The sequence below is a fragment of the Anomaloglossus baeobatrachus genome, chromosome 5 (genome assembly GCF_048569485.1).
Source record: "Anomaloglossus baeobatrachus isolate aAnoBae1 chromosome 5, aAnoBae1.hap1, whole genome shotgun sequence".
In the NCBI taxonomy this organism is placed as follows: domain Eukaryota; kingdom Metazoa; phylum Chordata; class Amphibia; order Anura; family Aromobatidae; genus Anomaloglossus; species Anomaloglossus baeobatrachus.
Window position 1 is genome coordinate 264,833,557 of NC_134357.1, and position 27,629 is coordinate 264,861,185.

The window sequence follows — 27,629 nt, forward strand, 5'->3', positions numbered from 1 at the left end:
ACACCCGAGAATACAGTTAGGTCCAGAAATATTTGGACAGTGACACAATTTTCGCGAGTTGGGCTCTGCATGCCACCACATTGGATTTGAAATGAAACCTCTACAACAGAATTCAAGTGCAGATTGTAACGTTTAATTTGAAGGTTTGAACAAAAATATCTGATAGAAATTGTAGGAATTGTACACATTTCTTTACAAACACTCCACATTTTAGGAGGTCAAAAGTAATTGGACAAATAAACCAAACCCAAACAAAATATTTTTATTTTCAATATTTTGTTGCGAATCCTTTGGAGGCAATCACTGCCTTAAGTCTGGAACCCATGGACATCACCAAACGCTGGGTTTCCTCCTTCTTAATGCTTTGCCAGGCCTTTATAGCCGCAGCCTTCAGGTCTTGCTTGTTTGTGGGTCTTTCCGTCTTAAGTCTGGATTTGAGCAAGTGAAATGCATGCTCAATTGGGTTAAGATCTGGTGATTGACTTAGCCATTGCAGAATGTTCCACTTTTTTGCACTCATGAACTCCTGGGTAGCTTTTGCTGTATGCTTGGGGTCATTGTCCATCTGTACTATGAAGCGCCGTCCGATCAACTTTGCGGCATTTGGCTGAATCTGGGCTGAAAGTATATCCCGGTACACTTCAGAATTGACCCAGTGCCATTGAAAGCCATGCATGCCCATGCCATCACGTTGCCTCCACCATGTTTTACAGAGGATGTGGTGTGCCTTGGATCATGTGCCGTTCCCTTTCTTCTCCAAACTTTTTTCTTCCCATCATTCTGGTACAGGTTGATCTTTGTCTCATCTGTCCATAGAATACTTTTCCAGAACTGAGCTGGCTTCATGAGGTGTTTTTCAGCAAATTTAACTCTGGCCTGTCTATTTTTGGAATTGATGAATGGTTTGCATCTAGATGTGAACCCTTTGTATTTACTTTCATGGAGTCTTCTCTTTACTGTTGACTTAGAGACAGATACACCTACTTCAGAGAGTGTTCTGGACTTCAGTTGATGTTGTGAACGGGTTCTTCTTCACCAAAGAAAGTATGCGGCGATCATCCACCACTGTTGTCATCCGTGGACGCCCAGGCCTTTTTGAGTTCCCAAGCTCACCAGTCAATTCCTTTTTTTCTCAGAATGTACCCGACTGTTGATTTTGCTACTCCAAGCATGTCTGCTATCTCTCTGATGGATTTTTTCTTTTTTTTCAGCCTCAGGATGTTCTGCTTCACCTCAATTGAGAGTTCCTTAGACCGCATGTTGTCTGGTCACAGTAACAACTTCCAAATGCAAAACCACACACCTGTAATCAACCCCAGACCTTTTAACTACTTCATTGATTACAGGTTAACGAGGGAGACGCCTTCAGAGTTAATTGCAGCCCTTAGAGTCCCTTGTCCAATTACTTTTGGTCCCTTGAAAAAGAGGTGGCTATGCATTACAGAGCTATGATTCCTAAACCCTTTCTCTGATTTGGATGTGAAAACTCTCATATTGTAGCTGGGAGTGTTCACTTTCAGCCCATATTATATATATAATTGTATTTCTGAACATGTTTTTGTAAACAGCTAAAATAACAAAACTTGTGTCACTGTCCAAATATTTCTGGACCTAACTGTATACATGTCATTCTTCTACTAGACGCACGCTGTCCCGACTAGATTATATTTTTGGGTCGAGCAATATCGCAACCTGGGTGGATGACGTGGTACACGGGGTCAGGGGCATATCAGATCACAGCCCAGTGATTCTTACTATGAAGACTAACCAAGGTGTTGGTAAACCCTTTTGGAGGTTAAACCCCTTTTGGCTGAAACTAATAGAAGTGATAGAACTCTGTCCCAAATAGAGGATTTCCTGGAAGCACACCCTAAACCCTGGAATATTAACTTGGTGTGGGACACTCTTAAAGCCTACCTTAGAGGGTGTTTGTCTTCAACCATAACATATCTTAAAAGAGTGACTAAAACTGAGGATGATATAGTAGAGGGGAGACTTAGGGACTCAGAGGCAATATATATATCGGCCCCAACCGATGGAAATAGGGCGGCCTGGATGCAATCATATAGGTTATATATGCAGCACTCTGAGACCAAGTCCAAACGCAAATTATTCTTTACCCGACAATCATATTTTGAGCTTGGAAATCAATCCAGTAAATTATTGGCATATATGGTTAGGCAACACAACACTTCAAATACAATATTGGGTATACGGAGGATGGATGGCTCAATAGCTACATCCCCTGAGGATATTTTAGAGTGCTTTTGTGAATACTATAAAACCCTATACATTTCTAGAAATCCTCATGGAGTTCAAAGTTGCGTGACATATTTGTCGGATTTGGAGTTTCCATCTTTGAGTGGATCACAACGGGAGTCTTTGGAGGCGGACATCACACCGGATGAAGTGATTACTGCCATCTCGGATATGGCTAGGGGGAAATCCCCAGGTCCAGATGGCCTTCCCATAGAATTCTATAGTAAATATTGTGACCTATTGGCCCCGATTGTTTTAGAGGTTTTCTCACATTTTTCAGCCAGCGACTCTCTACCTGCCTCCTTATACGAAGCACATATAGTCATGCTGAGCAAGAAGGGTAAAGACCCACTAGACTGCGGTTCATACCGTCCTATATCCCTAGTTAATGTGGATTACAAGATCTTTACCAAAATACTGGCGTCCAGGCTTAATTCAGTCATATTGAGTATAGTTCACCCAGATCAAACCGGATTTATGCCTGGGAAAAACACCTCTATAAATATAAGACGGGTCCAGTCCATAGTGCAATATAGCACACTGGTCCAGGAGAACGAGTGGGCCTTGGCCTCGCTGGACGCGGCCAAGGCATTTGACTCGGTAGAATGGCCATTTTTATTTGCCTGCCTCCAGAGATTCGCCTTTGGGCCTAAATTCAGTAATTGGATTCATATGTTGTATAGGTCCCCGACAGCCAGGATACTAGTCAATGGTGCTATGTCTACACCCTTCGCATTGAATCGGGGCACAAGACAGGGATGCCCTCTGTCTCCAGCATTGTTTGCACTAGTTATTGAAGCTTTGGCAATTAGAATCCGCTCTCATCCACAGATCACTGGAATCACTATAGCCGACCGCACAGATCAAATAGGATTGTATGCGGATGACATGGTTGTCTTCTTAGATCGAGTGCAAGAGACTCTACCGGTGGTTATAGACACTATAGACAAATTTGGGGAGTTTTCGGGACTACGCATCAACTGGGATAAGTCTGCTTTGATGCCATTAATGAACGGGTCTGGAATTTCAATGGAGGGTAGGTCACCTTTGCAAGTGGTAACTAGCTTTAAATACCTGGGAATACACATACAGAAAGACCGTACACTAGACCTGCAGACGAGTATAACACCACTTCTGGAGCACGTTAAACTTAAATATAACTTGTGGAGCAAGCTACCCCTGTCAGTGGTTGGCAGAATAAATTTAATCAAAATGATATTACTTCCAAAGCTTAGTTATACACTACAATATAGTGCAGTATCAGTCCCCAAATCCTTCTTCTCAATGTTGAACTCACTTACTACTTCTTTCATATGGGGGAAATCCAGACCCAAACTTCGGTTATCAATTTTACAGAGATCCAAAAGACTGGGAGGGATGGCTCTGCCGGAGTTCTTCCTCTACTACCTTGCGGGACAGCTTAGGGCACTAGAGACTTGGATGCCTGGATGTCAGCTGCCAAACTCTGAGAGTCACTTGGCACACGCGGCAGGGACTGATTGTTTAGTGGGTTTTCTCGAATCAGAATGACTGAGAACACCACGGCAATTACCCCTCCTCAAGTTGGCAAGATTAGTCTGGCGACAAGCCAAGAGGGTGGTACACTTCGAAGGGGTGGTGGCAGAACTCCCATTATGGGGGAATAGCTATTTCCATACTCTGAGAGATCACCCCTCGGCGCAGTTCTGGGCCACTCGCAGCGTCAGTGCATTAGGTGATCTTTTTGTCCCAAGACCCACAACCTTCAAGTCCTTTGAACAAGTCCAGATTGAATAGAATGTCCCAAGATCGCAGTTTTTTAGATATCTGCAGATTCGCACAGCGATTCAATCCCACATACAGAAAATTGGAGTGAGGAAATTGATATCATCACTTCCTATGATAGGTATTCTAAAATCACAAGGACCTCGAGGCCTAATCTCAGCTATATATACTTACCTGTTGTCGGTGGGGGTGGAGTCGGACCCCTTGCCAGCCCAGGATAGATGGAAATCTCTAATTCCCTCTCTACAGGGAGAGGAATGGGAAGAAATATTGGAATCTCCGACTGCGGTATCCCCTTCGGTTAATAATAAGTTGATTCAATGCTACATTGTCCACCAGGCATACCTTACTCCAACTCGATTATTTAGTATGGGCCGTTCTCGTACATCGGAGTGCCCGAGGTGTCATCTCTCAGGGGCAAATTTCATACATATGATCTGGAGCTGTCCCAATATATCTTCGTACTGGCGGGGAGTGACATCTCTGCTGACATCGATTGTGTCGATTCCTGTTTTGTGTGACCCTTTGATATGCCTGTTTGGGGTGGTGGAGGAAGAGTCCTGGGATCATTACATGACAATATTCCTCAGAGAGGCATTGTTTCTGGCTAGGAAATTAATAGCTCTGAGGTGGATGGGAGATTCGAATTCAACTGTGCGGTCCTGGGTTAAACTAGTCAATGCAACCATAGTCTATGAGCGGGTGGTATATTATAATAGGGGGTGCCCGGGAAAATTTAACAAAATCTGGGGTTTGTGGAATTCTTCTCCAGACACACTTGCGGAGGTTTGAGGGAGATTATGCGGATAATGGTGGTTCCCGCTAGATGTTGGGATATGAAACACTGTCCAATGGTATATTGAGATATAATAATGCAATGTGGCTGTTGTTGTTGTTCTTTCTTTTCTCCTTTTACTCTTCCTTTTTCTATCTTGTTTTCAAAATATGGTCATGCTGATAGATAGAGTTGTTCTTATGCTCAATATAAAATTAGATACATATGCAAATGATAAGAAGTATGGATAATAACATTGTTCTATGTTAAGTGCTAAAGATATTATGGACTTTATATGACTGTTCATTGTTATATTTAAATATTACTATCTATATACTGAGCTATCTTTATATGGCAAATGTCAGTTGTACCATGTTTGAAATTGTTAATAAAACGAAGTTAAAAAAAAAAACACCCTTTAGGAAAACACTGGCAGTCGTGCTCCTGAAGCATCTTCAGTGAGACTTTTAATTCATTCATTTTTGTGGCCTCATTTTTTATATTTTCAGGTGTATAAAGCAGGCGTCTTCCAAGCAAAGCCATCCAAAGAATGAACATATTTTAACCACTTTAATATTTACGAATCCTCAAACAGTTAATAGAAGTGACATAAGATTGAACATATGCACAGCAATGTTGTTTGGTATTTCTGTGCATTATGTTCATTGGTGGGTTTTTTCACCTGTAATCATCGTCGTGTGTACATACCCTCAGAATATTGTTCAAATAGCTCTTCTCATGGGTGTTAGGTATTTCAAGAGGTTAGCAACTACTAAAAGTAGTCCATGGTGTCACGCCTGGTACGAGAGGTCAGCCAGTGAGTGGCGCAACACAACGAGAAAACCAGGGAAGAAGTACAATAGAAAGCCCTGGCGATAGGGAGAGGGAAGTGGGGTGACCTCCTAACACTTACCTGAGTCTGATCCCTAATGTCCCTATACTGCTTCTTTCTTGCAGTACGCCGTCATGTGCCTAGGTCCTCGTTGGCCCTGAACTCACCCTGACTAGTATGTTGGCCAGTGAGATACTAGTCTTGCTACTGCAATAAAATAACACGAGGAAGGGAAGACAAACGTCTTATAATCACTTCCTTGCACTATATTTACCCACTCCTGGCTTCACTCCATGCTGGTTATAGCTCTTCTATACTGACCACTTTAAAGGAGCCTTTCTCTGAAGAAGCTGAGGTGTTCGTTTCAATTGCAGCTGTGAAATTTCTTGCTGGAGAAGCCAAGGAGAGCTATATGGTGTGTCTTTTCCGACTTAGTTGATTAAGATTATGAGTAATCTCATCCAGAAAGGAAAGCGTCCTTAACCCCTTCACGACCATGGACGGAAAGATCCGTCCTTGTGCCCTGGGCCTTAACGACCAAGGACGGATCTTTCCGTCATGGCGGAATCGCGGCACCGGAGCCTCCGGTGACTGCAATATGTTAACAAAAACCGCAGATTCGGGGAGGAGGGGACCTGTTCCTGACCTTAGGAGGGGTGGTGCCTCCTCCCCGGACCTACGGAGGCTGTGATTGGCTGACGAACGCCGCTCAACCAATCACAGCCACTGTAATGTTCCAGCCATTTAAAATGACTGAAACATTGAAATCCAGCCCTGGCCAGTGCAGCTGTAGCACTGGCCATTGGCTGGAGCTGGGTGACCTCACTGGATCACCCTCCCCCAGCTCCAATGCTCTGATTGGAGAGATCGGCCTTGTGACCGATTTCTCCAATCACAGTGGAGCTGTTGCCGGTGACCGCCCCCATCAGCTTCACTTGTCCCTGCAGCACGCCAGCACAGTGAGTGTACACAGTGCAATGGCAGGGCGACAAGCTCCGGTCCCATGCTGTTATGAGACTGCAGCATGGGACCCGGAAGTTGCCGCGCTGCCATTGCACTGTACGAAAAGCGTCCCGATCCGCCGCCGCCGCTGCCGCTGCCCTCTGCCACCTGTCTCCCCGATCTCCTGCCCGCACCCTCATCCCCACCCCCACACCTCCCGATCCGCTGCCTCCGCCGCCCTCCATCTGCCACAGTGCCACCGCTCCCCCCAATCTGCTGCCCGGCCCCTCACCTCCGTGCAGCAGATCGGAGGGAGCGGTGGCACTATGACAGATGGAGGAGGACAGGGATCGTGCACCCTGTCCTCCTCCATCTGTCATAGTTCCACCGCTCCCTCCGATCTGCTGCCCGGCCCCTCCCCCTCGTGATCGGTGCCCGCCCCCTCCCCTCCGTGATGTGCTGCTCGCCCCCTCCCCTCCCCTCCGTGATGTGCTGCTCGCCCCCTCCCCTCCCCTCCGTGATGTGCTGCTCGCCCCCTCCCCTCCGTGATGTGCTGCTCGCCCCCTCCCCTCCCCTCCGTGATGTGCTGCTCGCCCCCTCCCCTCCGTGATGTGCTGCTCGCCCCCTCCCCTCCGTGATGTGCTGCTCGCCCCCTCCCCTCCCCTCCGTGATGTGATGCTCGCCCCCTCCCCTCCCCTCCGTGATGTGCTGCTTGCCCCCTCCCCTCCTTGATGTGCTGCTCACCCCCTCCCCTCCGTGATGTGCTGCTCGCCCCCTCCCCTCCGTGATGTGCTGCTCGCCCCCTCCCCTACGTGATGTGCTGCTCGCCCCCTCCCCTACGTGATGTGCTGCACGCTCCCCCCACCTCTCACCCCCGTGGTCAGCTACCCGCCCCCTCCCCTGTCACCGCCGTGATCTCCCCTGTCACCGCCGTGATGTGCGCTCCCTCCCCTGTCACTGCCGTGATGTGCGCTCCCTCCCCTGTCACCGCCGTGATGTGCGCACCCTCCCCTGTCACCGCCGTGATGTGCGCTCCCTCCCCTGTCACCCTCGTGATCTGCTGTCCACTCTCCCTCCACCTCTCACCCCCGTGATCTGCGCTCTGCTCACCTGTCTCCCCCGTGATCTGCGCGCTCTCACCTCTCACCCCCGTGATCTGTGCTCTCCCTCACCTCTCACCCCCGTGATCTGTGCTCTGCTCACATGTCACCCCGTGATCTGTGCTCCCTCACCTGTCACCCCCGTGATCTGTGCTCTCCCTCACCTCTCACCCCCGTGATCTGTGCTCTGCTCACCTGTCTCCTCCGTGATCTGTGCTCTGCTCACCTGTCTCCTCCGTGATCTGCGCTGCGCTCCCTCCCCCACCTCTCACCCTCCCCGATCTGCTGCCTCCTTCATCTCCTGTGATCCAGCTGCCTAGATCCATCCTGTAGGGTAACTATCCCCAATCTCACCTCCCACTCCCCTTCCCACCCATCCCCCCCACCCGCTCCCTCCCCCCATCCTCTGCCGCTCCTGCATCCACTGCGCCCTCTCCCATCCGCCCCCACCCTATCCCAGCCGCCGTCTCACAATCACAGATGCTCCCTTTAGATGCCGCTGCCCCCCCATCTGCTGCCGCCCCATCTGCCGCCCCCTCCCCCCCATCTTCCGCTGTTTGTTTTTTTCTATGCCATGGGGGTCTAGTTTCCAAAATGGGGTTACATGTGGGGGAGTTCCACTGTTTCGGCACCTCAGGGGGTCTCCAAACAGCATGGAATACGCTAATTATCCCAGACAATTTTGCGTTTGAAACGTCAAATGACGCTCCTTGCCTTCCGAGCCCTGCTGTGCGCCCAAACATTTGAGTTCCACCACATATGAGGTATCTGCGTACTCAGGAGAAATTGCACAATACATTTTATGGTGCAATTTTTCCTGTTACCCTTGTGAAAAAAAAAGCTACCTGGTTGAAGTAACAATTTTGTGGTAAAAAAGTTTTTTTTTATTTTCACGGCTCAACTCTATTAACTTTTGTGAAGCCCCCAGAGGCTCAAAGTGCTCAATAAACATCTAGATAAATTCCATGAGGGGTCTAGTTTCCAAAATGGGGTCACATGTGGGGGAGCTCCACTGTTTCGGCACCTCAGGGGGTCTCCAAACGCAACATGGAATACGCTAATTATCCCAGACAATTTTGCGTTTGAAACGTCAAATGACGCTCCTTGCCTTCCGAGCCCTGCTGTGCGCCCAAACATTTGAGTTCCACCACATATGAGGTATCTGCGTACTCAGGAGAAATTGCACAATACATTTTATGGTGCAATTTTTCCTGATACCCTTGTGAAAAAAAAAGCTACCTGGTTGAAGTAACAATTTTGTGGTAAAAAGTTTTTTTTTTATTTTCACGGCTCAACTCTATTAACTTTTGTGAAGCCCCCAGAGGCTCAAAGTGCTCAATAAACATCTAGATAAATTCCATGAGGGGTCTAGTTTCCAAAATGGGGTCACATGTGGGGGAGCTCCACTGTTTCGGCACCTCAGGGGCTCTCCAAACGCAACATGGTGCGGCTAACGATTCCAGCTAATTTTCTGTTCAAAAAAGTCAAATGGCGCTCCTTCCCTTCCGAGTCCTGCCGTGCGCCCAAACAGTGGTTTTTCGCCACATATGAGGTATCTGCGTGTTCAGTAGAAATTGCCCAACAAATTTTGGGGGTTCATTTAATCCTTCTACCCTTGTGAATATGCAATATTTGAGGCTAAATTAACATTTTTGTTGCAAAAAGTAAAATGTTCATTTTTTCCTTCCACATTGCTTTAGTTACTGTGAAGCACCTGAAGGGTTAATAACCTTCTTGAATGTGGTTTTGAGTAGCCTTAGGGGTGCCGTTTTTGGAATGGTGTCACTTTTGGGTGTTCTGTGTCATGTAGACCTTTCAAAATTGCTTCAAATGTGATGTGGTCCCTAAAATAAGTGGCTTTGTAAATTTTGTTGTAAAAATGAGAAATTGCTCATAAACTTTGAACCCCTATAACTTCCTTAAATTTTTTTTTTTTTTCCCAAAATTGTTCTGATGTAAAATAGACATGTGGGAAATGTTATTTATTAATTATTTTGTGTCATATGTCTCGTTGGTTTTAGAGCATAAAAATTCAAAGTTTGAAAATTACAAAATTTTCAAAATTTTCGCGAAATTTCCGTTTTTTTTCACAAAGAAATGCAAAAAATATCGGCCTAAATTTACCACTAACATGAAGCCCAATATGTCACGAAAAAACAATCTCAGAATCACCGGGATCCGCTGAAGCGTTCCAGAGTTATAACCTCATAAAGTGACACTGGTCAGAATTGCAAAAAATGGCCTGGTCTTTAGAGTCAAAATAGGCTTGGGGCTGAAGGGGTTAAAAGGAACCTATCAGGTCCAATATGCACCCAGAACTACGAGCAGCTCTGGGTGCATATTGCTAATCCCTGCCGAACCGTAGCTGTATCTGGTAGCATAGATTAAGGGATTTTAGAAAAAGTACTTCTAAAGATCTTTTATCGTATGCTAATGAGCTCGGAGACTAGTCCCTAGAGCACTACTTCCTTTGCTAGTTGGCCCCATTAGCATGTTAGCACACTCCTGTGGACGTGCCAACATGCTAATGAATGCGCAGCGTCAGAGGATGATCTCACCTCGCCGCTGCCATCGCCGCCCGACGCTGGATTTCGGTTTGATGCACATGACCTTGGAGTTTCGGTCATGCACACTATGAAGCCGGGTGTATGCATTCCGGCTTCAAACTGAAGTAGTGTGCATGACCAAAAGTTCGGGATCATGCGCACTAAGCTGAAATCCAGCGTCGGGTGGCGATGGCAGTGGAGAGGTGAGTGAGAGCATCCACTGACGCTGCACATTCATTAGTATGTTAGCACATACACAGGGGCGTACTAACATGCTAATGGGGCCGACTATCAAGGAAAGCAATGCCCTTGGGACTAGTCCCCGAGATCATTAGCATATGATAAAAGATATTTTTTCCAAAGATCCCTTTATCTATTCTAGTGTATACAGGGACAGTTAGGCAGGGATTAGCAATATGCACCCAGAACTGCTCGTGGTTCTGGGTGCATATTGGACCCGACAGGTTCCCTTTAACCTCTTCAGCATCAAATGAAAGTAAATACATTCCAATACCACATAACAGTCAAGGCCACGTACACACATTGAGTATTTGGTGAGTTTTTACCTGAGTATTTGTAAGGTCACATGCACACGTTCAGTATTTGGTGAGATTTTTACCTCAGTATTTGTAGGGCCACAGGTACATGTTGATTATTTAGTAATTGTTTTACTTCAGTATTTGTACGCCAAAATCAGGAGTGGAACAGTCGGAGGAAAAGTATAATGGAAACACGGCATCACTTCTGTATTTATCACCCACTCCAGGTTTTGGCTACAAATGCTGAGGTAAAAAACTCACCAAATACTCAATGTGTGCACGTGGCTTTATGATTGTGAAAAGATCAGTCAGGGCTCATGCGCACGTTGCGTAATTACATGCATTTACGCTGCGTATAGCACTGCAGTGTAAATGCATGCGTCCTGTGTCCCCTGTACAATCTATGAAGATTGTGCATGATATGTGCGCACAATGCTTTTATGAACGCAGCGATTTGGGTGCTAAAATTTTGACCCAAATCCATGCGTTCCGGTTACACTTAGCACCTGAAAGCGGTTACGTGGTGCTCAGTCCACCAGTATTGTATCAGGCCCTGGTTATATAACCTCAGTCAGGTATATTTGATGCTGCAGCCAGGGACCGATCCGCACCGGAGACCTGTTGGATGGACTGACGGGTCCACGGCGGCTTGTCCTACCCCCACTGCTCTGGAGTGACAGGACTCTGCCTAGACAATCTTCCGATGCAGATCGGAACCTGGAGGCTTTTAAAGTAATGTTGAAGCATCAACTATAGCGGGCTGAGGCATACAACCAGTATCTGATACGTGCTGCCTGTGGATATGGCAGCATATAGCAGCTGTCAGGCGCTGCACTGTCTCCATCACAGCTTTGTAAGTGAATAGAGGGCACATCAGAGATAGGTACAGAGCCCAGAATCTATCACATTTATGGCACATCCATTGGATATGCTATAAAAGCCTCAAACCAGAATACACCCCAAAATTGTTGACCTTCGTTTCACAGCGGATTTTGGAACATATCAGGATTTGTAATTCCTCAACAAAAGTGTGATAAATGAAATTCTCAGTATGAGATACATATAGGAACCATTATTGGTAGGACACGACAATCAGGATTCCCTGCTTCCGGGGAAGGAGTTTTCATGATCATAACGCCAGGAATTAAAAGCCGTGGAATGCAAAATTCAGGAAGTAGTGCTATAATGGAACGCAAAACTCAGGAAGTAGTGCTATAATGGAACGCAAAACTCAGGAAGTAATGTGTGGAACGCAAAGTCAGAAACTAAGACCCTGGAACGCACTCGCAGGAAGAAAGGAGGAAAGTAGGCGTGGCTTGAGGTGAACCGGAAGTTGCAGCTCCGGCTCTGTACAGACAGAAGGCCGGCTCGGTAAGTGCTGCTGTCTCCCCAGTGTTCCGGGGCAGTAGTAGGAAGGAGCTACACGTATTTATCTGCGGGGGGAGGGGCTGTAGTCACAGAGAAGGAGGAGACCTTTGTGTGTCTAATCTATGGATGCTATCATGCACTCCGAGTCCTTACACATTAGGGAATAAGGGCTGGGGGGCTCAGTAATAATGACAATCACAGTGACAGGAAGATCTATAGGAGGTCTCATATACTGACAGGCAGAGAGGAGTGCAGTGACAGGAAGATCTATAGGAGGTCTCTTATATACTGACAGGCAGAGAGGAGCGCAGTGACAGGAAGATCTATAGGAGGTCTCTTATATACTGACAGGCAGAGAGGAGCGCAGTGACAGGAAGATCTATAGGAGGTCTCATACACTGACAGGCAGAGAGGAGCGCAGTGACAGGAAGATCTATAGGAGGTCTCTTGTACAGTGATAGGCAGAGAGGAGCGCAGTGACAGGAAGATCTATAGGAGGTCTCATACACTGACAGGCAGAGAGGAGCGCAGTGACAGGAAGATCTATAGGAGGTCTCATACACTGACAGGCAGAGAGGAGCGCAGTGACAGGAAGATCTATAGGAGGTCTCATACACTGACCGGCAGAGAGGAGCGCAGTGACAGGAAGATCTATAGGAGGTCTCATGCACTGACAGGCAGAGAGGAGCGCAGTGACAGGAAGATCTATAGGAGGTCTCTTGTACACTGATAGGCAGGTGTTATTAGGATTTGTGGCTGACAGCTTTATTCTCATCAATCTCATAAAGGTAGAAGACAGAGTGAGCAGTGGGTACACAGAGCATGGAGACCCCCCGGATACCGGGTAGGAAGGCATGCTGCCCCCCAGATTGGTCCTCTATTAACCCCCTGTGTCTGTGTGTTACACCTGTAGGCTCTGTGCAGAGGGGGGGCGGTCTGCAGCTGCAGGGCAGGTAATATATCCTGGTGGGCACGAGCTGCGGTGCTGTGACCTCGTATCTCTCACTCATGTTTCTCTTTGTATAGGAAGGAATAGGCTGGGATAAGTCAGGAATAGAGCCGAGCATTAGGTGAGACTTTGATGGGAGCCTCACATTCCTTTACGGTCAGTTTCTACTGGGGCCCAGACGCAAGGTTCCCTAACAAATTGGGCAAATAGCCTCCTCTCCTCACATGGATCAATGAAAGTGTTCTCATGTGTGGAGCTCATCCTCTTTTTATGTAATAGCAGATAATCTCCCTACCACGGGGTCTCTGACTGCTGGGACTTCTGCTGTTCCCACGAATTTGGGTTCTGACAAGCCCTGTGTGAATGGGATGTTGGTTGGTCATGTCCCCCTTAATGAGACTGCCTTAATGAACGGAGTGGCAGTGTACATTATCCAGCACCACTACATTCAGCCGTGGCTATCTATAGTCACGGTTCAAAAGATTAGTCCCTGCAGTCAGATCCTTAGTAATCACAGGTCATTTGCAAACTTGAGAATAAGGCTATATGCCCACGGGGAAAGTGTCCTGCGGTTATATCCGCAGGACATTCCGCAGGAGTTCCCAGAAATCCGCAGCACAACTTCTGTCTGTTTCCATGCTGCGGAATGTCCTGCGGATATGGTGTGGGCATTTTGCATTGAGGATACAGACCCATGGCTTCGGCACTGCATCCTCAATGCAGAACAAGTGCTGAGTGATCGGGGAGTTCATACTTACCTCCATCACGTAGCACTTCACTTTCCGGCCTTGTCTGTCTGCACTAGGGATATGTCGGTCGTGAACGATCCGACACAAAGATCCGGCTCCCTGCAGTGACCGACAGGAGCCAGATCACCAGTGGGAGCCACTAAAATATCTAAACGGCTCTTTTCGCTGCTGAAATCACGCCCACCCGTGGCTAAACTCCGCCTACTCAACAATCTAATTGGTCACTTGTAAGTGGGCGGGATTTTGGCAGCGTTACTATAAACTTAAATATGTGTTCACCTGCGGTGAACACATATTTAATAAGGAGCCGAGAACGAGCTGAAAGATCCGGCTCTTTGGTGAGCGGAGCCATGGGAACCGGATCACCAAAAAGAGCCGGACTGCCCATCACTAGTCTGTAGGAGAAGGTGGGCGGGCCTGAACCAACTCCAGCTGTCACATGACCGGAGCTTGTGCAGGCCCCGTCCACTTCCTGCTCCCGGCTCCACTGCCGTCCTCTGCATTGGAGGAAAGTGACTCGGGTGTCTTCTATCAAGGCAGGTAAGTATGGGACCCCGCGGAGAAATCCGCAGGAATAACTCATATGCTGCAGATTTTTCTGCAGGGAAATTCACATCATTTCCGCTGCGGAAAAAAACGTAGCATGGGTACAGCAGTTCCAAAATGCCATAGAAATGGCTGGGGACTCACTGTACTGCGGATTTTTGAAAAATCCGCGGAATTTCCGGGAAAAAATCGCGGCAAATTCCGCGAATTTTCCGCAGCGTGGGCACATAGCCTAAGGCCCCTTTCACATTGCGTTTTTCTCTACGTCCACAGGTCCTGTCGGGGCATCCGTCCGGACCGCCCCTCTCCCACTCTGCAAAGCGTGCTCCGGACGCATGCGCCCGACAGGGTCATTCACTGTTATGGAGCGCACTGCGTTAGCGTGTGCTCTGTTTTGTGCCATTTTTTGCACATACACGTTTCTGCAGACGGACACCCGAACGTAGTCCACTACTGACTGTGCAGGGAAAGAGTGAAGAGACTCTTCGCTGTTTCCCTGCACAGTCACTTACAGGGAACCTGTCTTCATAGTTTTCTACCCAAAGTTATACCAGACATGCAAAGGCGCTGCATTGTTGATTGCACCCATAGCTTTATGTTAGGAATCTGGGTTTATATTTTTGAGAAATGTAGTGTTGAATTGCCTCTACCACCCAAGATCTGTTGCAGGCGCCCTTATTCCTCAGGCAGTGGATGCACAGTTAGGTGTCTGCCGCCATCTGTATAGTTTCTAAACTACGGCAGGCACTGACCTCCTCTACATTAGGACAGGCAGCAGGAAAGTGCAAAACATGCTGCTATTTTGTAAAGAAAAAAAAATGCCTTATAGTGTGTCTGGGGATTGGGGCCAATCTCTACCAGTCATACTTACTCCTCTCCTAACCTTTGCATCATTGATGAGATTGGGACGTGCTCATAACTCACTATACTTGAGGTAATAGCATCAGATCATGGAAGGGAACCATGTCTGAGGTTGTCAGATCAAAAAGGTCTGTGGAGCCTCTGTTAGGAGTCTCGACACGGAAAAATAGCCAGATATCCCTCCGGGAAGGACCTAGCCAAGGAGGGGCTCTTTTTAGGAGACCACCATATTAAGTGGCCCTTTTAGTGAATATCCAACTCTTGACGAGTTTAAAGGTATGACAAGGGAAATACCAAGGCCAGGTATCCATCCACAGACAGCTGTTTCGGGGTATTGCCCCTCATCAGTGTGGAGTAGGATTCTAGCTAGGTGAGAGCAATGCCTAGCAGACCAACAAGACAAAACAAGCACTGATCTTGGGGAGACCAGCCAGAGAAAACACTGCTGGCAGCCAGCGAAGGGGCTCAACACAGTGAAATCCTAGGTGCATTGCCTTCTGGGAAGTAATTGAGATCAGTGATTGATTTGGGATATCTGGCTATTTTTCATATTGAGACTCCTAACAGAGGCTCCACGGACCTTTTTGATTTGCATATTTTCCAGGGGGCAATGCACCTAGGATTTCACTGTGTTGAGCGCCTTTGCTGGCTGCCGGCAGTGTTTTCTCTGGCTGGTCTCCCCGAGATCAGTGATTGTATTGTCTTGAGGTTGTCAGATGGCGCAGGTAAAACTTGTCCGATATAGCAGAGCTGTGTTAGTCAAATGAGGAAAATAAGGATCTGGGCTGATTGTTCCATAAAGCGTTACTGTCATTTTATTTTTTATCTCATAAATAGTACACATGAAAATAAGCAACTTTATAATATCATAATACACATATATATATATATCTATATATATATCTATATATATAATTGCCTTATTCTGTCTGTCTGTCCGTCTGTCATGCTCCAAAATTGTGTCCTTACGGTGACACAAAGCTGATTGGCCGCTGGGCTCACCATGGCCCCGCCCCCCACACGGATTGGCCTCTCGCCCCGGCTCTCTGCAGGCCCCGCCCCCCCTCACGCAATGCACGCTCGCTCTGGCCCAACTGACACGGAGCTCCGACTCCCAGGTGAGTACACACACACACATCAGATCACACTCACTCTCACACACACCTCACACATCACATCCACACACTCACAACATCCTGGGATATCGCTTGCTTCTACACCGGCTCCGTCACGATCCCAGCAGCGCCAGACATAACCTTGCGATCCTGGGATCTTGACGGAGCCCGTGAACGCTGGTAACCATTATACACATCGGGTAACTAAGGTCCCTTGGTTACCCGATGTGTATCATAGTTACCAGTGTACACCGGCTCCGTCAGGATCCCAGCAGCGCCAGACATAACCTTGCGATGCTGGGATCTTGACGGAGGCCGTGAACGCTGGTAACCATTATACACATCGGGTAACTAAGGTCCCTTGGTTACCCGATGTGTATCATAGTTACCAGTGTACACCGGCTCCGTCAGGATCCCAGCAGCGCCAGACATAACCTTGCGATGCTGGGATCTTGACGGAGGCCGTGAACGCTGGTAACCATTATACACATCGGGTAACTAAGGTCCCTTGGTTACCCGATGTGTATCATAGTTACCAGTGTAAACCGGCTCCGTCAGGATCCCAGCAGCGCCAGACATAACCTTGCGATGCTGGGATCTTGACGGAGGCCGTGAACGCTGGTAACCATTATACACATCGGGTAACTAAGGTCCCTTAGTTACCCGATGTGTATCATAGTTACCAGCGTACACCGGCTCCCGGTACACATGTGCAGGGAGCCGGCATTATACTCCTCTCCCCCCAGGACTACTCCTCCTATTACAGTGCTCCTATTATACTCCTCTCTGAGTATAATAGGAGAACTATTATAGCATGGGGGATGTAGCACGATGGGGGGTGCGCAGCATGGGGGATGTAGCACGATGGGGTGCGGAGCATGGGGGATGTAGCACGATGGGGAGTGCGCAGCATGGGGGATGTAGCACGATGGGGAGTGCGCAGCATGGGGGATGTAGCACGATGGGGGGTGCGCAGCATGGGGGATGGAGCACGATGGGGGGTGCGCAGCATGGGGGATGTAGCACGATGGGGAGTGCGCAGCATGGGGGATGTAGCACGATGGGGAGTGCGCAGCATGGGGGATGTAGCACGATGGGGAGTGCGTAGCATGGGGGATGTAGCACGATGGGGAGTGTGCAGCATGGGGGATGTAGCACGATGGGGAGTGCGCAGCATGGGGGATGGAGCACGATGGGGAGTGCGCAGCATGGGGGATGGAGCACGATGGGGGAGTGCGCAGCATGGGGGATGTAGCACGATGGGGAGTGCGCAGCATGGGGGATGTAGCACGATGGGGAGTGCGCAGCATGGGGGATGTAGCACGATGGGGAGTGCGCAGCATGGGGGATGTAGCACGATGGGGAGTGCGCAGCATGGGGGATGTAGCACGATGGGGAGTGCGCAGCATGGGGGATGGAGCACGATGGGGAGTGTGCAGCATGGGGGATGGATCACGATGGGGAGGTGCGCAGCATGGGGGATGTAGCACGATGGGGGGTGCGCAGCATGGGGGATGTAGCACGATGGGGAGTGTGCAGCATGGGGGATGTAGCACGATGGGGAGTGCGCAGCATGGGGGATGTAGCACGATGGGGAGTGCGCAGCATGGGGGATGTAGCACGATGGGGAGTGCGCAGCATGGGGGATGTAGCACGATGGGGAGTGTGCAGCATGGGGGATGTAGCACGATGGGGAGTGCGCAGCATGGGGGATGTAGCACGATGGGGAGTGCGCAGCATGGGGGATGTAACACGATGGGGAGTGCGCAGCATGGGGGATGGACATGATGGGTGGTGTGCAGCATGGGGGATGGAGCACGATGGGGAATGCGCAGCATAGGGGATGGGGCATGATGGGGGGTGTGCAGCATGGGGGATGGAGCACGATGGGAGGTGCACACTTCCCCCCAACACACACACACACACACACACACAAACACCGCCATACACAGACACCCACACACACAGACAACGCTGCACACACACAACACCCAACACACAAACACAGCGGCATACATAAATATACGCACATACCGCACAACACACACATTGCACAAAACATACCTCCCCCCAAAACACACCACACCCACACAAACCGCGCAACACACACACACACAACGCGACAGACACACAGCGCTCCACAAAACGCAACACACATACAACACCGCTCTCACCCCCCCCGCCACACCCAGACAACACCCAGAACATGTACAGCGCCCTACACAAACACTTGGTAACTACACACAACAACATATATATATATATATATATCTATATCTATATCTATAACAAAAATCATACATGAACTACACAATACGTAAATTCTAGAATACCCGATGCGTAGAATCGGGCCACCTTCTAGTATATATATATATTAGCTGTAGTACCCGGGCGTTGCCCGGGATAGTAACTGTCTCTCTGTCTCTCTCCCAGTCTCTGTCTGTGTGTCGCTGTCTGTCTGTCTTGCTGTCTGTCTCTTTCCTTGTCTGTCTGTTTCTATCTCTCTGTCTGTATTTGCATCAGTCTATCTGTCTCAATCTTTGCATCTGTCTCTCTCTGTCTCTTTGCCCGTCTGTCTCTTTGCCCGTCTGTCTCTTTGCCCGTCTGTCTCTTTGCCCGTCTGTCTCTTTGCCCGTCTGTCTCTTTTCCAGGGCTGTCTCTTTGCCCGGGCTGTCTCTGTCTGTGTCTCTGTCTCTCTTTATCCGTCTCACCACCGACATCATATTACCTCACACATAAGCTTGTTATACTAACAGTTTATGTTGTTCCTATAGCAACCACTGACAGTTGCTATTTATAGCCTGCAGCTCCCAGCTCCATTCAGTTTAATGGCTGCAGGATTTTTGTAGAGTAACTGGAAAGCACGGGGTTAAATTTTCCCGCCCAAACATAGTCTATGACGTTCCCTGAGTCACATGGGGCGTCTATGCAAAATTTCGTGATTGTAAATGCGACAGTGCAAATTCCTTTAGCGGACATACATACACATACACACATACATACCGTATTTTTCAGACCATAAGACGCACTTTTTTTCCCCCAAATATTGGGGGAAAGTTGGGGGTGCGTCTTATGGTCTGACTATAGGGCTGCGGCCGGGAACGAGGGTGCTGTGGTGGAGCGGGTCATCGGGGACTCGAGCAGGCAGCAGCAGCGCCTGCCGTGACCACGTGGGCCCGCTCATTACATATGCACGCCCATCCTCCCGGCCATCTCTCAGCGCTGAAGCCGGTGCTGACAGGTGGACGGGAGGACGAGCGGGGACGCGCGCATAGCAAAGAGCCGCCGCATGATCACCCCTGGCAATTACAGCCTGGAGTGATCATGTGCGGCTGTATTCACTGCCCCCCGCGCGTCATTACCAGCGCGGGGTGCAGTGAATCAGTGCACTCACCCGTCCCCGTGTGTGGAGCCGCCCCCTGCTGCACGCGATGTCTTCCTGTTTGTGCCGGTCAGCTGATCTGTGCTGAGCCGGTCAGCTGATCGGCACAGACAGGAAGACATCGCGATGCAGCAGGGGAACGGCTCCACACACACAGATCAGCGTGCCAGAGAGGAAGATGATCGGTGCTGCAGGGAGTGAGGAAAAGGTGAGTATAAACGTTTATTTTTTTTCTCTGTGCTATAGGATACAGGCCATATACCAGGATGGTATATGAGCACCATGGGGGCATATAGCAGGATGGGAGGATGTGAACAGGCTGGATGGGGGGGGGTATGTGAACAGGCTGGATGGGGGGGGTATGTGAACAGGCTGGATGGGGGGGGTATGTGAACAGGCTGGATGGGGGGGGTATGTGAACAGGCTGGATGGGGGGGGTATGTGAACAGGCTGGATGGGGGGGGTATGTGAACAGGCTGGATGGGGGGGGGATGTGAACAGGCTGGATGGGGGGGGGGGGATGTGAACAGGCTGGATGGGGGGGGGGGGATGTGAACAGGCTGGATGGGGGGGGGGATGTGAACAGGCTGGATGGGGGGGGGGGATGTGAACAGGCTGGATGGGGGGGTATGTGAACAGGCTGGATGGGGGGGGGATGTGAACAGGCTGGATGGGGGGGGGATGTGAACAGGCTGGATGGGGGGGTATGTGAACAGGCTGGATGGGGGGGGTATGTGAACAGGCTGGATGGGGGGGGGGTATGTGAACAGGCTGGATGGGGGGGGGGTTATGTGAACAGGCTGGATGGGGGGGGGGTTATGTGAACAGGCTGGATGGGGGGGGTATGTGAACAGGCTGGATGGGGGGGGGGGTATGTGAACAGGCTGGATGGGGGGGGAGTATGTGAACAGGCTGGATGGGGGGGGGGGTATGTGAACAGGCTGGATGGGGGGGGTATGTGAACAGGCTGGATGGGGGGGGTATGTGAACAGGCTGGATGGGGGGTATGTGAACAGGCTGGCTGGGGGGGGTATGTGAACAGGCTGGATGGGGGTTTATAGCAGGATCATATACAAGGCAGGAGGATCATTACCAGGATGGGGTACCTTAGTAGAGAATTTGGGGACATTACCCCCATAACAGTGTCAGCAGCAGATCCTCGCCCCATAACAGTGTGTCATGACCACATTTTTTGCTTAAAGTTTTATTTTCCCATTTTCCTCCTCTAAAACCAGGGTGCGTCTTATAGTCCGGTGCGTCTTATAGTCCGAAAAATACGGTACATACATACATACACTGAGCTTTATATATTAGATATATATATTATTTTTTTTTTCTTCTATAGTGCCAACATATTCCGCAGCGCTTTACAATTCAGAGGGGACATGTACAGACAATATGAGACAATACAGAATAACAAAATTAAGATATCAAGAGGAGTGAAAGCCCTGTTCATAAGCTTACAGTCTATGAGGAAATAGGGGAGACACAAAAGGTGAATGGGGGGGAGAAAAGCTTGTCATATATGGTCCAGCCATCGATTTAATAGGGGATTCAAAACCAGCTGCATTGACTGGTCACCAGCCAGAATTTATACATACACAGTGTAAAAAAGTACATGAAGAGGAATGGAATCAGAAAATACAAGAGACAAGAATTGGAAGTAAATTTTATGAAGGGCAGAAAGGGACTAGATTAGATGAGGGAGGGGTGATAGGCTAGTCTGAAGAAATGCGTTTTTAGGGCCCGCTTAAAGGTGTGGATATTGGGAATTGGGGTACACTCACACGAGCGTTGAAATCGGATGAGTGCAATGCGAGAAAATCTCACATTGCACTCTGACCAAAGCTAGTCAATGAGGGAGAGCAGTTGGTCAGCGTTTCTCGCATCCAAATTCTGGATGCTAGAAAAGTTGCAACATGCTGCTATTTTCTGCGAGAGCCATATCACTCGCACCCATTTCGCACCCATTCAAGAATGAATGGGTGCGAGAGATACAATGGACTGCACTCGGATGTTCTCCCAGTGCAGTGCGACAAACGCACAGGCTGACAATAGAGGAGATGGGGGGGATTAACCCCTCCCTCTCCTCTGCAGAGCCCGCCCTCAGTTTCACAGCTGTGACCTGATCGCAAAATTGAGTCACAGTCGCATGACACTCGGCTCACGCTCGCAGCAGAGCCCGAGCCAGGGGTTATTAGCATATCGCATCCGATAAGCGGGCTTTACACGCAACGACATCGCTAACAAAATGTCGTTGGGGTCACGGAATTTGTGACGCACATCCGGCCTCGTTAGCGACGTCGTTGCGTGTGAAACGCAGGAACGACCTGTTAACTATAAAAATTACTTACCAAATCGTTGATCGTTGTCCCGTCGTTCCTATCCCGATTATCGTTGCTGTTGCAGGTACGATGTTGTTTGTAGTTCCTGCGGCAGCACACATCATTATGTGTGACACCGCAGGAACGAGGAACATCACCTTACCTGCGGCCGCCCACAATGAGGAAGGAAGGAGGTGGGCGGGATGTTTGGCTCGCTCATCTCCGCTCCTCCGCTTCTATTGGGCGGCCGCTTAGTAACGTCGCTGTGATGCCGAACAAACCGCCCCCTTAGAAAGGAGGCGGTTCGCCGGCCACAGCGACGTTGCTAGGCAGGTAAGTATGTGTGACGGGTCCGAGCATTTTGCTCGTGATGCACAACCGATGGGGGCAGGTGCTTTCACCAGCGACATCGCTAGCGATGTCGCTGTGTTTAAAGCCCACTATACTCTCGCATCAGATGCCATACGCCAGTGTGACTCCAGCCTTAATCAGATTGTTCTTCGTAGTGTGTTCCAGAGCATAGGTGCAGCTCATGAAAAATCTTGAAGATGGGAGTGGGAGGTTCAGATTATGGAGGATGTCAGTCTTAGGTCATTAGCAGAGCGGAGGGCACGGGTGGGGTGATAGACAGAGATGAGGGAGGAGATGTAGGGCGGTGCAGAACCGTGGAGAGCTGTGTGGGTGAAAGTGATAAGTTTATGTTGGATTCTGTAGCGGATAAGCAACCAGTGTAATGACTGGCACAGAGCAGAGGCTTCAGTGAAGCGGTTGCAGAGGAAAATGATTCTGGCTGCGGCATTCAGAATGGATTTGAGAGGGGAGAGTTTAGTGACAGGGAGACAAATTAGTAAAGAATTGCAATCCAGGCGAGAATGAATGAGAGCGACAGTAAGAGTTTTTGCAAAGTCAATGGTAAGAAAAGAATGAATTCTAGAGATGTTTTTTAGGTGGAATGTATATATGAACATAAGACCGGCACTCCAAAACTTGCAGTAATCTTTAGGATTTAATCCATAGAAGCACAATACAAACAAAGAGAACACGTTTTCGGCTACACCTTTAGCCTTTTGAGTGCCGCCTGGATATTACTTCTCATTTAGGGTGGAATTGACATGAACGAGCGAGTGAATGAATATGGGGAGTGAAGGAGAGATCGGAGTCAAATATAACCCCAAGACAGAAGGCGTGCTACATTGATATATTTTAACAGAAAAAGTTGCTTCTTTCTCATCCTGGACTGATCGTTCATTCTCCAAATTTTCAATTACTGGGTAAAATCTGTATTCAGTGAACAGATTTACAGATTTTTACATTACAGAGATAGGAGATGGCTGTTGGTTTTTATAAGATTCTATGCAGAAAGGAGAGGGAGAAGGAAGAGCTCTGTCTCGAGCCCCCCCCCCCGCCTCTAGTAACTCCCTCTTGCTTTTGCTTTTCCCATCATTATAGACTCTCATCAGTACAGGTGGCTTTACACACTGCAACATCGCAAACGACATCGCTGTAACGTCACCGGTTTTGTGACATAATAGCGACCTCCCCAGCGACATTGCAGTGTGTGAAACACATCAGCGACCTGGCCCCTGCTGTGAAATTGTGATCGCTACAAATCGTTCAGGACCATTCTTTGGTTCTTTGTTTCCCGCTGTGCAGCATGATCGCTAGAACGTTTCAGTGTGTAAATGGGACTTAAATGTGCAGGCAGCAGGAGCCGGCTTCTGCGGACACTGGTAACCACGGTAAACATCGGGTAACCAAGAAGCCCTGTCCTTGGTTACCCGATATTTACCTTCGTTACCAGCCTCCGCCCGCTCTCACTGTCAGTGCCGGCTCCTGCTCTTGCACGTGTAGCAGAGTACACATCGGGTAATTAACCCGATGTGTGCTGTAACTAGGAGAGCAGGGAGCCAGCGCTAAGCGGTGTGCGTGGCTCCCTGCTCTCTGCACGTGTAGCTACAGCACATATCGGGTAATTAACCCGATGTGTGCTTGTAGCTAGGAGAGCAGGGAGCCAGCGCTAAGCAGTGTGCGCTGTTCCCTGCACTGTGCACATGTAGCTGCAGCACACATCAGGTAATTAACCCGATGTGTACTGTAGCTAGGAGAGCAAGGGAGCCAGCGCTAAGACAGTGTGCGCTGCTCCCTGCTCTCTGCACGTGTAGCTGCGTGCGCTGATAACAAGGTAAATATCGGGTTGGTTACCCGATATTTACCTTAGTTACCAAGCGCAGCATCGCTTCAGTGCGTCGCTGCTGGCTGGGGGCTGGTCACTGGTTGGTGAGATCTGCCTGTGTGACAGCTCACCAGCAACACCGTTGTAGCGATGCTCCAGCGATCCCTGCCAGGTCAGGTTGCTGGTGGGATCGCTGGAGCGTCTGACTGTGTGACCTCTCACAGCAACCTCCTAGCAACTTACCAGCGATCCCTATCAGGTGAGATCGCTGGTGGGATCGCTGAAAGTCTCAGTGTGTAAAGGGGCCTTAACAGCTGCCATCTCTTGTCTCAGTAATGGGAAAGTCTTCACTGAATAAAGATTTTACCTCAGAATTGAGAATTTTGAGAATGAAAAATCAGTCAAAAGGAGAAAGAAGCAAATTTGTCTAAGATATATTGTAAAGTTGCTTATTTTTGATGTGGTACTAATTATTATTAAATAAAAATTTAAAATCAACAATTATGCTTTAAAGGGGTTGTCCAGACTTGGGGTTAAAGGGATCCTGTCACCAGATTTGGCCTCCATAAGATGCTGGCCACTACCAGTGAGCCCTTATATAAAGCATTGCTGTGTATAAGTGCCCAAATCGCTCTGTATAATATAAAAACCCCCCACTTTTATTATATTCACCTAGGGGGTGATCCATTCCGATGGGTGTCGCTGCTCTCCGGTCCGGCACCCCATCTCTGCGGTGATCGCCGTCCTCCTTCTGTCCAGCTCAGTGTGGATAACGTCCTACATCATCCACACACACCAGCATTGCAGATTGGTCCATATAGGACATAAAACTTTTTCAATCCATTGTTGCACATAGAAAAGAATGTCTTATTTTGATCCCTTTGAATAGTCAATGTATGACATTTCTATAGCAATGGCCACCACAGGGTGTAGGAGGGAGTTTTACCACTTTATGGGGATAATCTGAATGTTTTTATCTTATAGGTAAGGATAAAGGAGAAGCAGTCTGGTGTGACCAAGGAAATTTCACAGTTAACAGTGTGTCCACAGGCAAAATGCAGCTAGGCAATATAAATGAGGAGCTAGATGAACATACTGCGGTCAGTTATAATTACACAGAGACCCTCAGTAGCATGGATTGTACCCCAAATGAAGAGGGATGCTTCCTGATGCCGACCTTTCACCCCCCAAGACAACACCTTCAGATGCAGTATTCCTCTACGGCGGGCATAAGTAAAAGCAGCAGTTATATGCTGGAACATAACAAGCACTCCAGAGGCAGAAGGTTTGGAGAGTCAGACACTGCTCCTTCTTCTGTCCCCAGCCCCACGTACTGTTCCAAGTGCAAAAAAATGTTTGCCACCACTGAAGCTTATGGCTGCCATGAGTCAATGCACATGGTGAACCTCAAACTCTTTCCCTGCACAGAGTGTGGAAAGTACTATCGGCATAACACCGCTCTTGTGATACACCGGCGGACACACACCGGGGAGAAGCCATACTGCTGCAGTGAGTGTGGGAGATGCTTTAATGCCAGGTCAAGCTTGGTCACCCATGGGAAGATACACTCTGGAAAAAAGCTCTACTCCTGCTCAGAGTGCGGGAATAGTTTTGCAAAAACTGACGACCTTTTCAACCATCAGCTAATGCACTATCGTGAGAGAAAATACACCTGCAGTGACTGTGGCAAATGCTTCAAAGTGGAGGCAGAGCTAGTAGCACACAGGAAAATTCACCCTTTGGAAGTTCTATTTCTCTGTTCCGTTTGTGGTAAAGACTTTACTCAATATTCCAAGCTTCTACGACATGAGATGACTCACCCAAAACCACCACCCGTCTTTATTACCAGTGAAAAAATGTTAAAGGACCAGGACGCTTAAAATTCTAGTTGGGTTAAATCTAAGAGCTAGAACTGGCACCCAAGTGTGTAAGCATTTCTGCACATTATCAGACTGGATGGGGGAATTGGGTTTCACAAGAAGAGTAGAGGCATCTGCAAGCTTAAAGACAACCGGTCATACAACTAATGATTTCAAGACCATATCGAACCATGGCCCTCTGCCCATCATCTTTATCTTTGGCCGGCAAGCTACAAAACACCGTATTCACTAATTAACCCAGAACTCCTCCTTTGTTATTAAAAGATATCCAGATGTTTAATCACAGACAATACGTCAGTGAAGAGGACTAACCCCCACAAGATGTCCGTTTTCTCAAAGTTCTCATTAAGAAGCAGAAGACATTACCTATGATGTGTGTATGGGGGGTGATGTTGGTGTATGTATACTGGGAAAATAGTGTTTCAGTGTAACGGCCCTTATGAAGATTGCGTCTCATGGAGTGGTGGGGTAGTCTGGATACAACACACAATCTCTAAACCTGTTGAAATAAAAATATATGTTTTTTTTGCCTTACTACAGTGATGTCACGTACATCTAAATGACCTCAAGAGCTGAACTTGCATCATTACTGGCAGATGACGACTGTGTTACACAGCCATCATCTGCCTCTGACAGTGGTATTTAAAGTGTGCATACTGGGAGTGGGGCGAATTGTTCCATGTGCCCATTGGACCCACATAACAGTCTCATAGGAGACTGATTTTTTTTTTTCTATATACTACAATACTGTAGTATTACAGTGAAAAAGGAGCCAGCACGATCTGAAATTGGCATGCATCATATAAAAAGTGAAAATTCACAGATTTATTCCAACTGTACTATAATAAAAAAAAAAAAAGAGATTTTTAGCAAATAATTGATCCATTTTTTGAGCCACCCCTGCCAACGTCACGGCAAATCTCAATAGGGGGGTCCTACTCTATATTCTGTATTTCATGTGCCATGCGGCCTCCTAGATAAAGTTAAAAGCAGAACCATAATGGAGCACACATACTTGTAACCTGTATATAGCTGCTTCCATGTTGCAAAAAAGGCAATTGTGGATAGAGACCAGCCCAGGTCCCGGCATGTGTAGCAAGCGCTACACATACCAGGACTATATCAGAACTGACCCTCCCAGTGCCAGACAGCAACCATTGATAAAGGCGGACCAGATCCAAGAATGGTGCTTAATTAGCATTGCCTGTGGAAAGGGGTGAGGTAACTGAATCTGAACAGCTACCAACAGGAGGAATACATTGCAAACCAAAATCAGGCGTGCATGGTATGGTGACGGTCAGTCACCAGAATTGTAGCATAACTACAGTCATAACAGAGAAAAAGGAGCCAGCACGATCTGAAATTGGCATGCATCATATAAAAAGTGAAAATTCACAGATTTATTCCAACTGTACTATAATAAAAAAAAAAAAAAAAAAAAAAAAAAAAAGAGATTTTTAGCAAATAATTGATCAATTTTTTGAGCCACCCCTGCCAACGTCACGGCAAATCTCAATAGGGGGGT

The 27,629-nt window shown here is 48.3% G+C and overlaps 1 protein-coding gene across 2 annotated transcripts; it reads left to right on the plus strand.

Moving 5' to 3' along the window:
* The first annotated feature begins 12,064 nt into the window (after window positions 1–12,064).
* LOC142311227 (uncharacterized) lies at window positions 12,065–26,638 on the plus strand. Of its 2 annotated transcripts, none has more exons than XR_012754248.1 (2): window positions 12,065–12,128; window positions 25,209–26,638. XR_012754248.1 is itself a non-coding variant. In XM_075349446.1 (2 exons), the coding sequence occupies exons 1-2, from the start codon at window positions 12,948–12,950 to the stop codon at window positions 26,102–26,104; spliced, it is 918 nt and encodes a 305-aa protein (XP_075205561.1). In that variant the 5' UTR covers window positions 12,913–12,947; the 3' UTR covers window positions 26,105–26,638. The 2 variants fall into 2 exon arrangements, 1 of the variants encoding a protein (XP_075205561.1); XM_075349446.1 differs by lacking the exon at window positions 12,065–12,128 and adding an exon at window positions 12,913–12,969.
* The last annotated feature ends 991 nt before the right edge of the window (window positions 26,639–27,629 follow it).

What these genes read in the sequence shown, in the direction of transcription:
- LOC142311227 (XM_075349446.1), top strand. Translation starts at nt 12,948, where the DNA reads ATGGAGACCCCCCGGATACCGG. An exon ending in GGAGACCCCCCGGATACCGG is followed by an intron (nt 12,970 to 25,208) that starts GTAGGAAGGCAT and finishes TTTATCTTATAG; the next exon opens with GTAAGGATAAAGGAGAAGCA.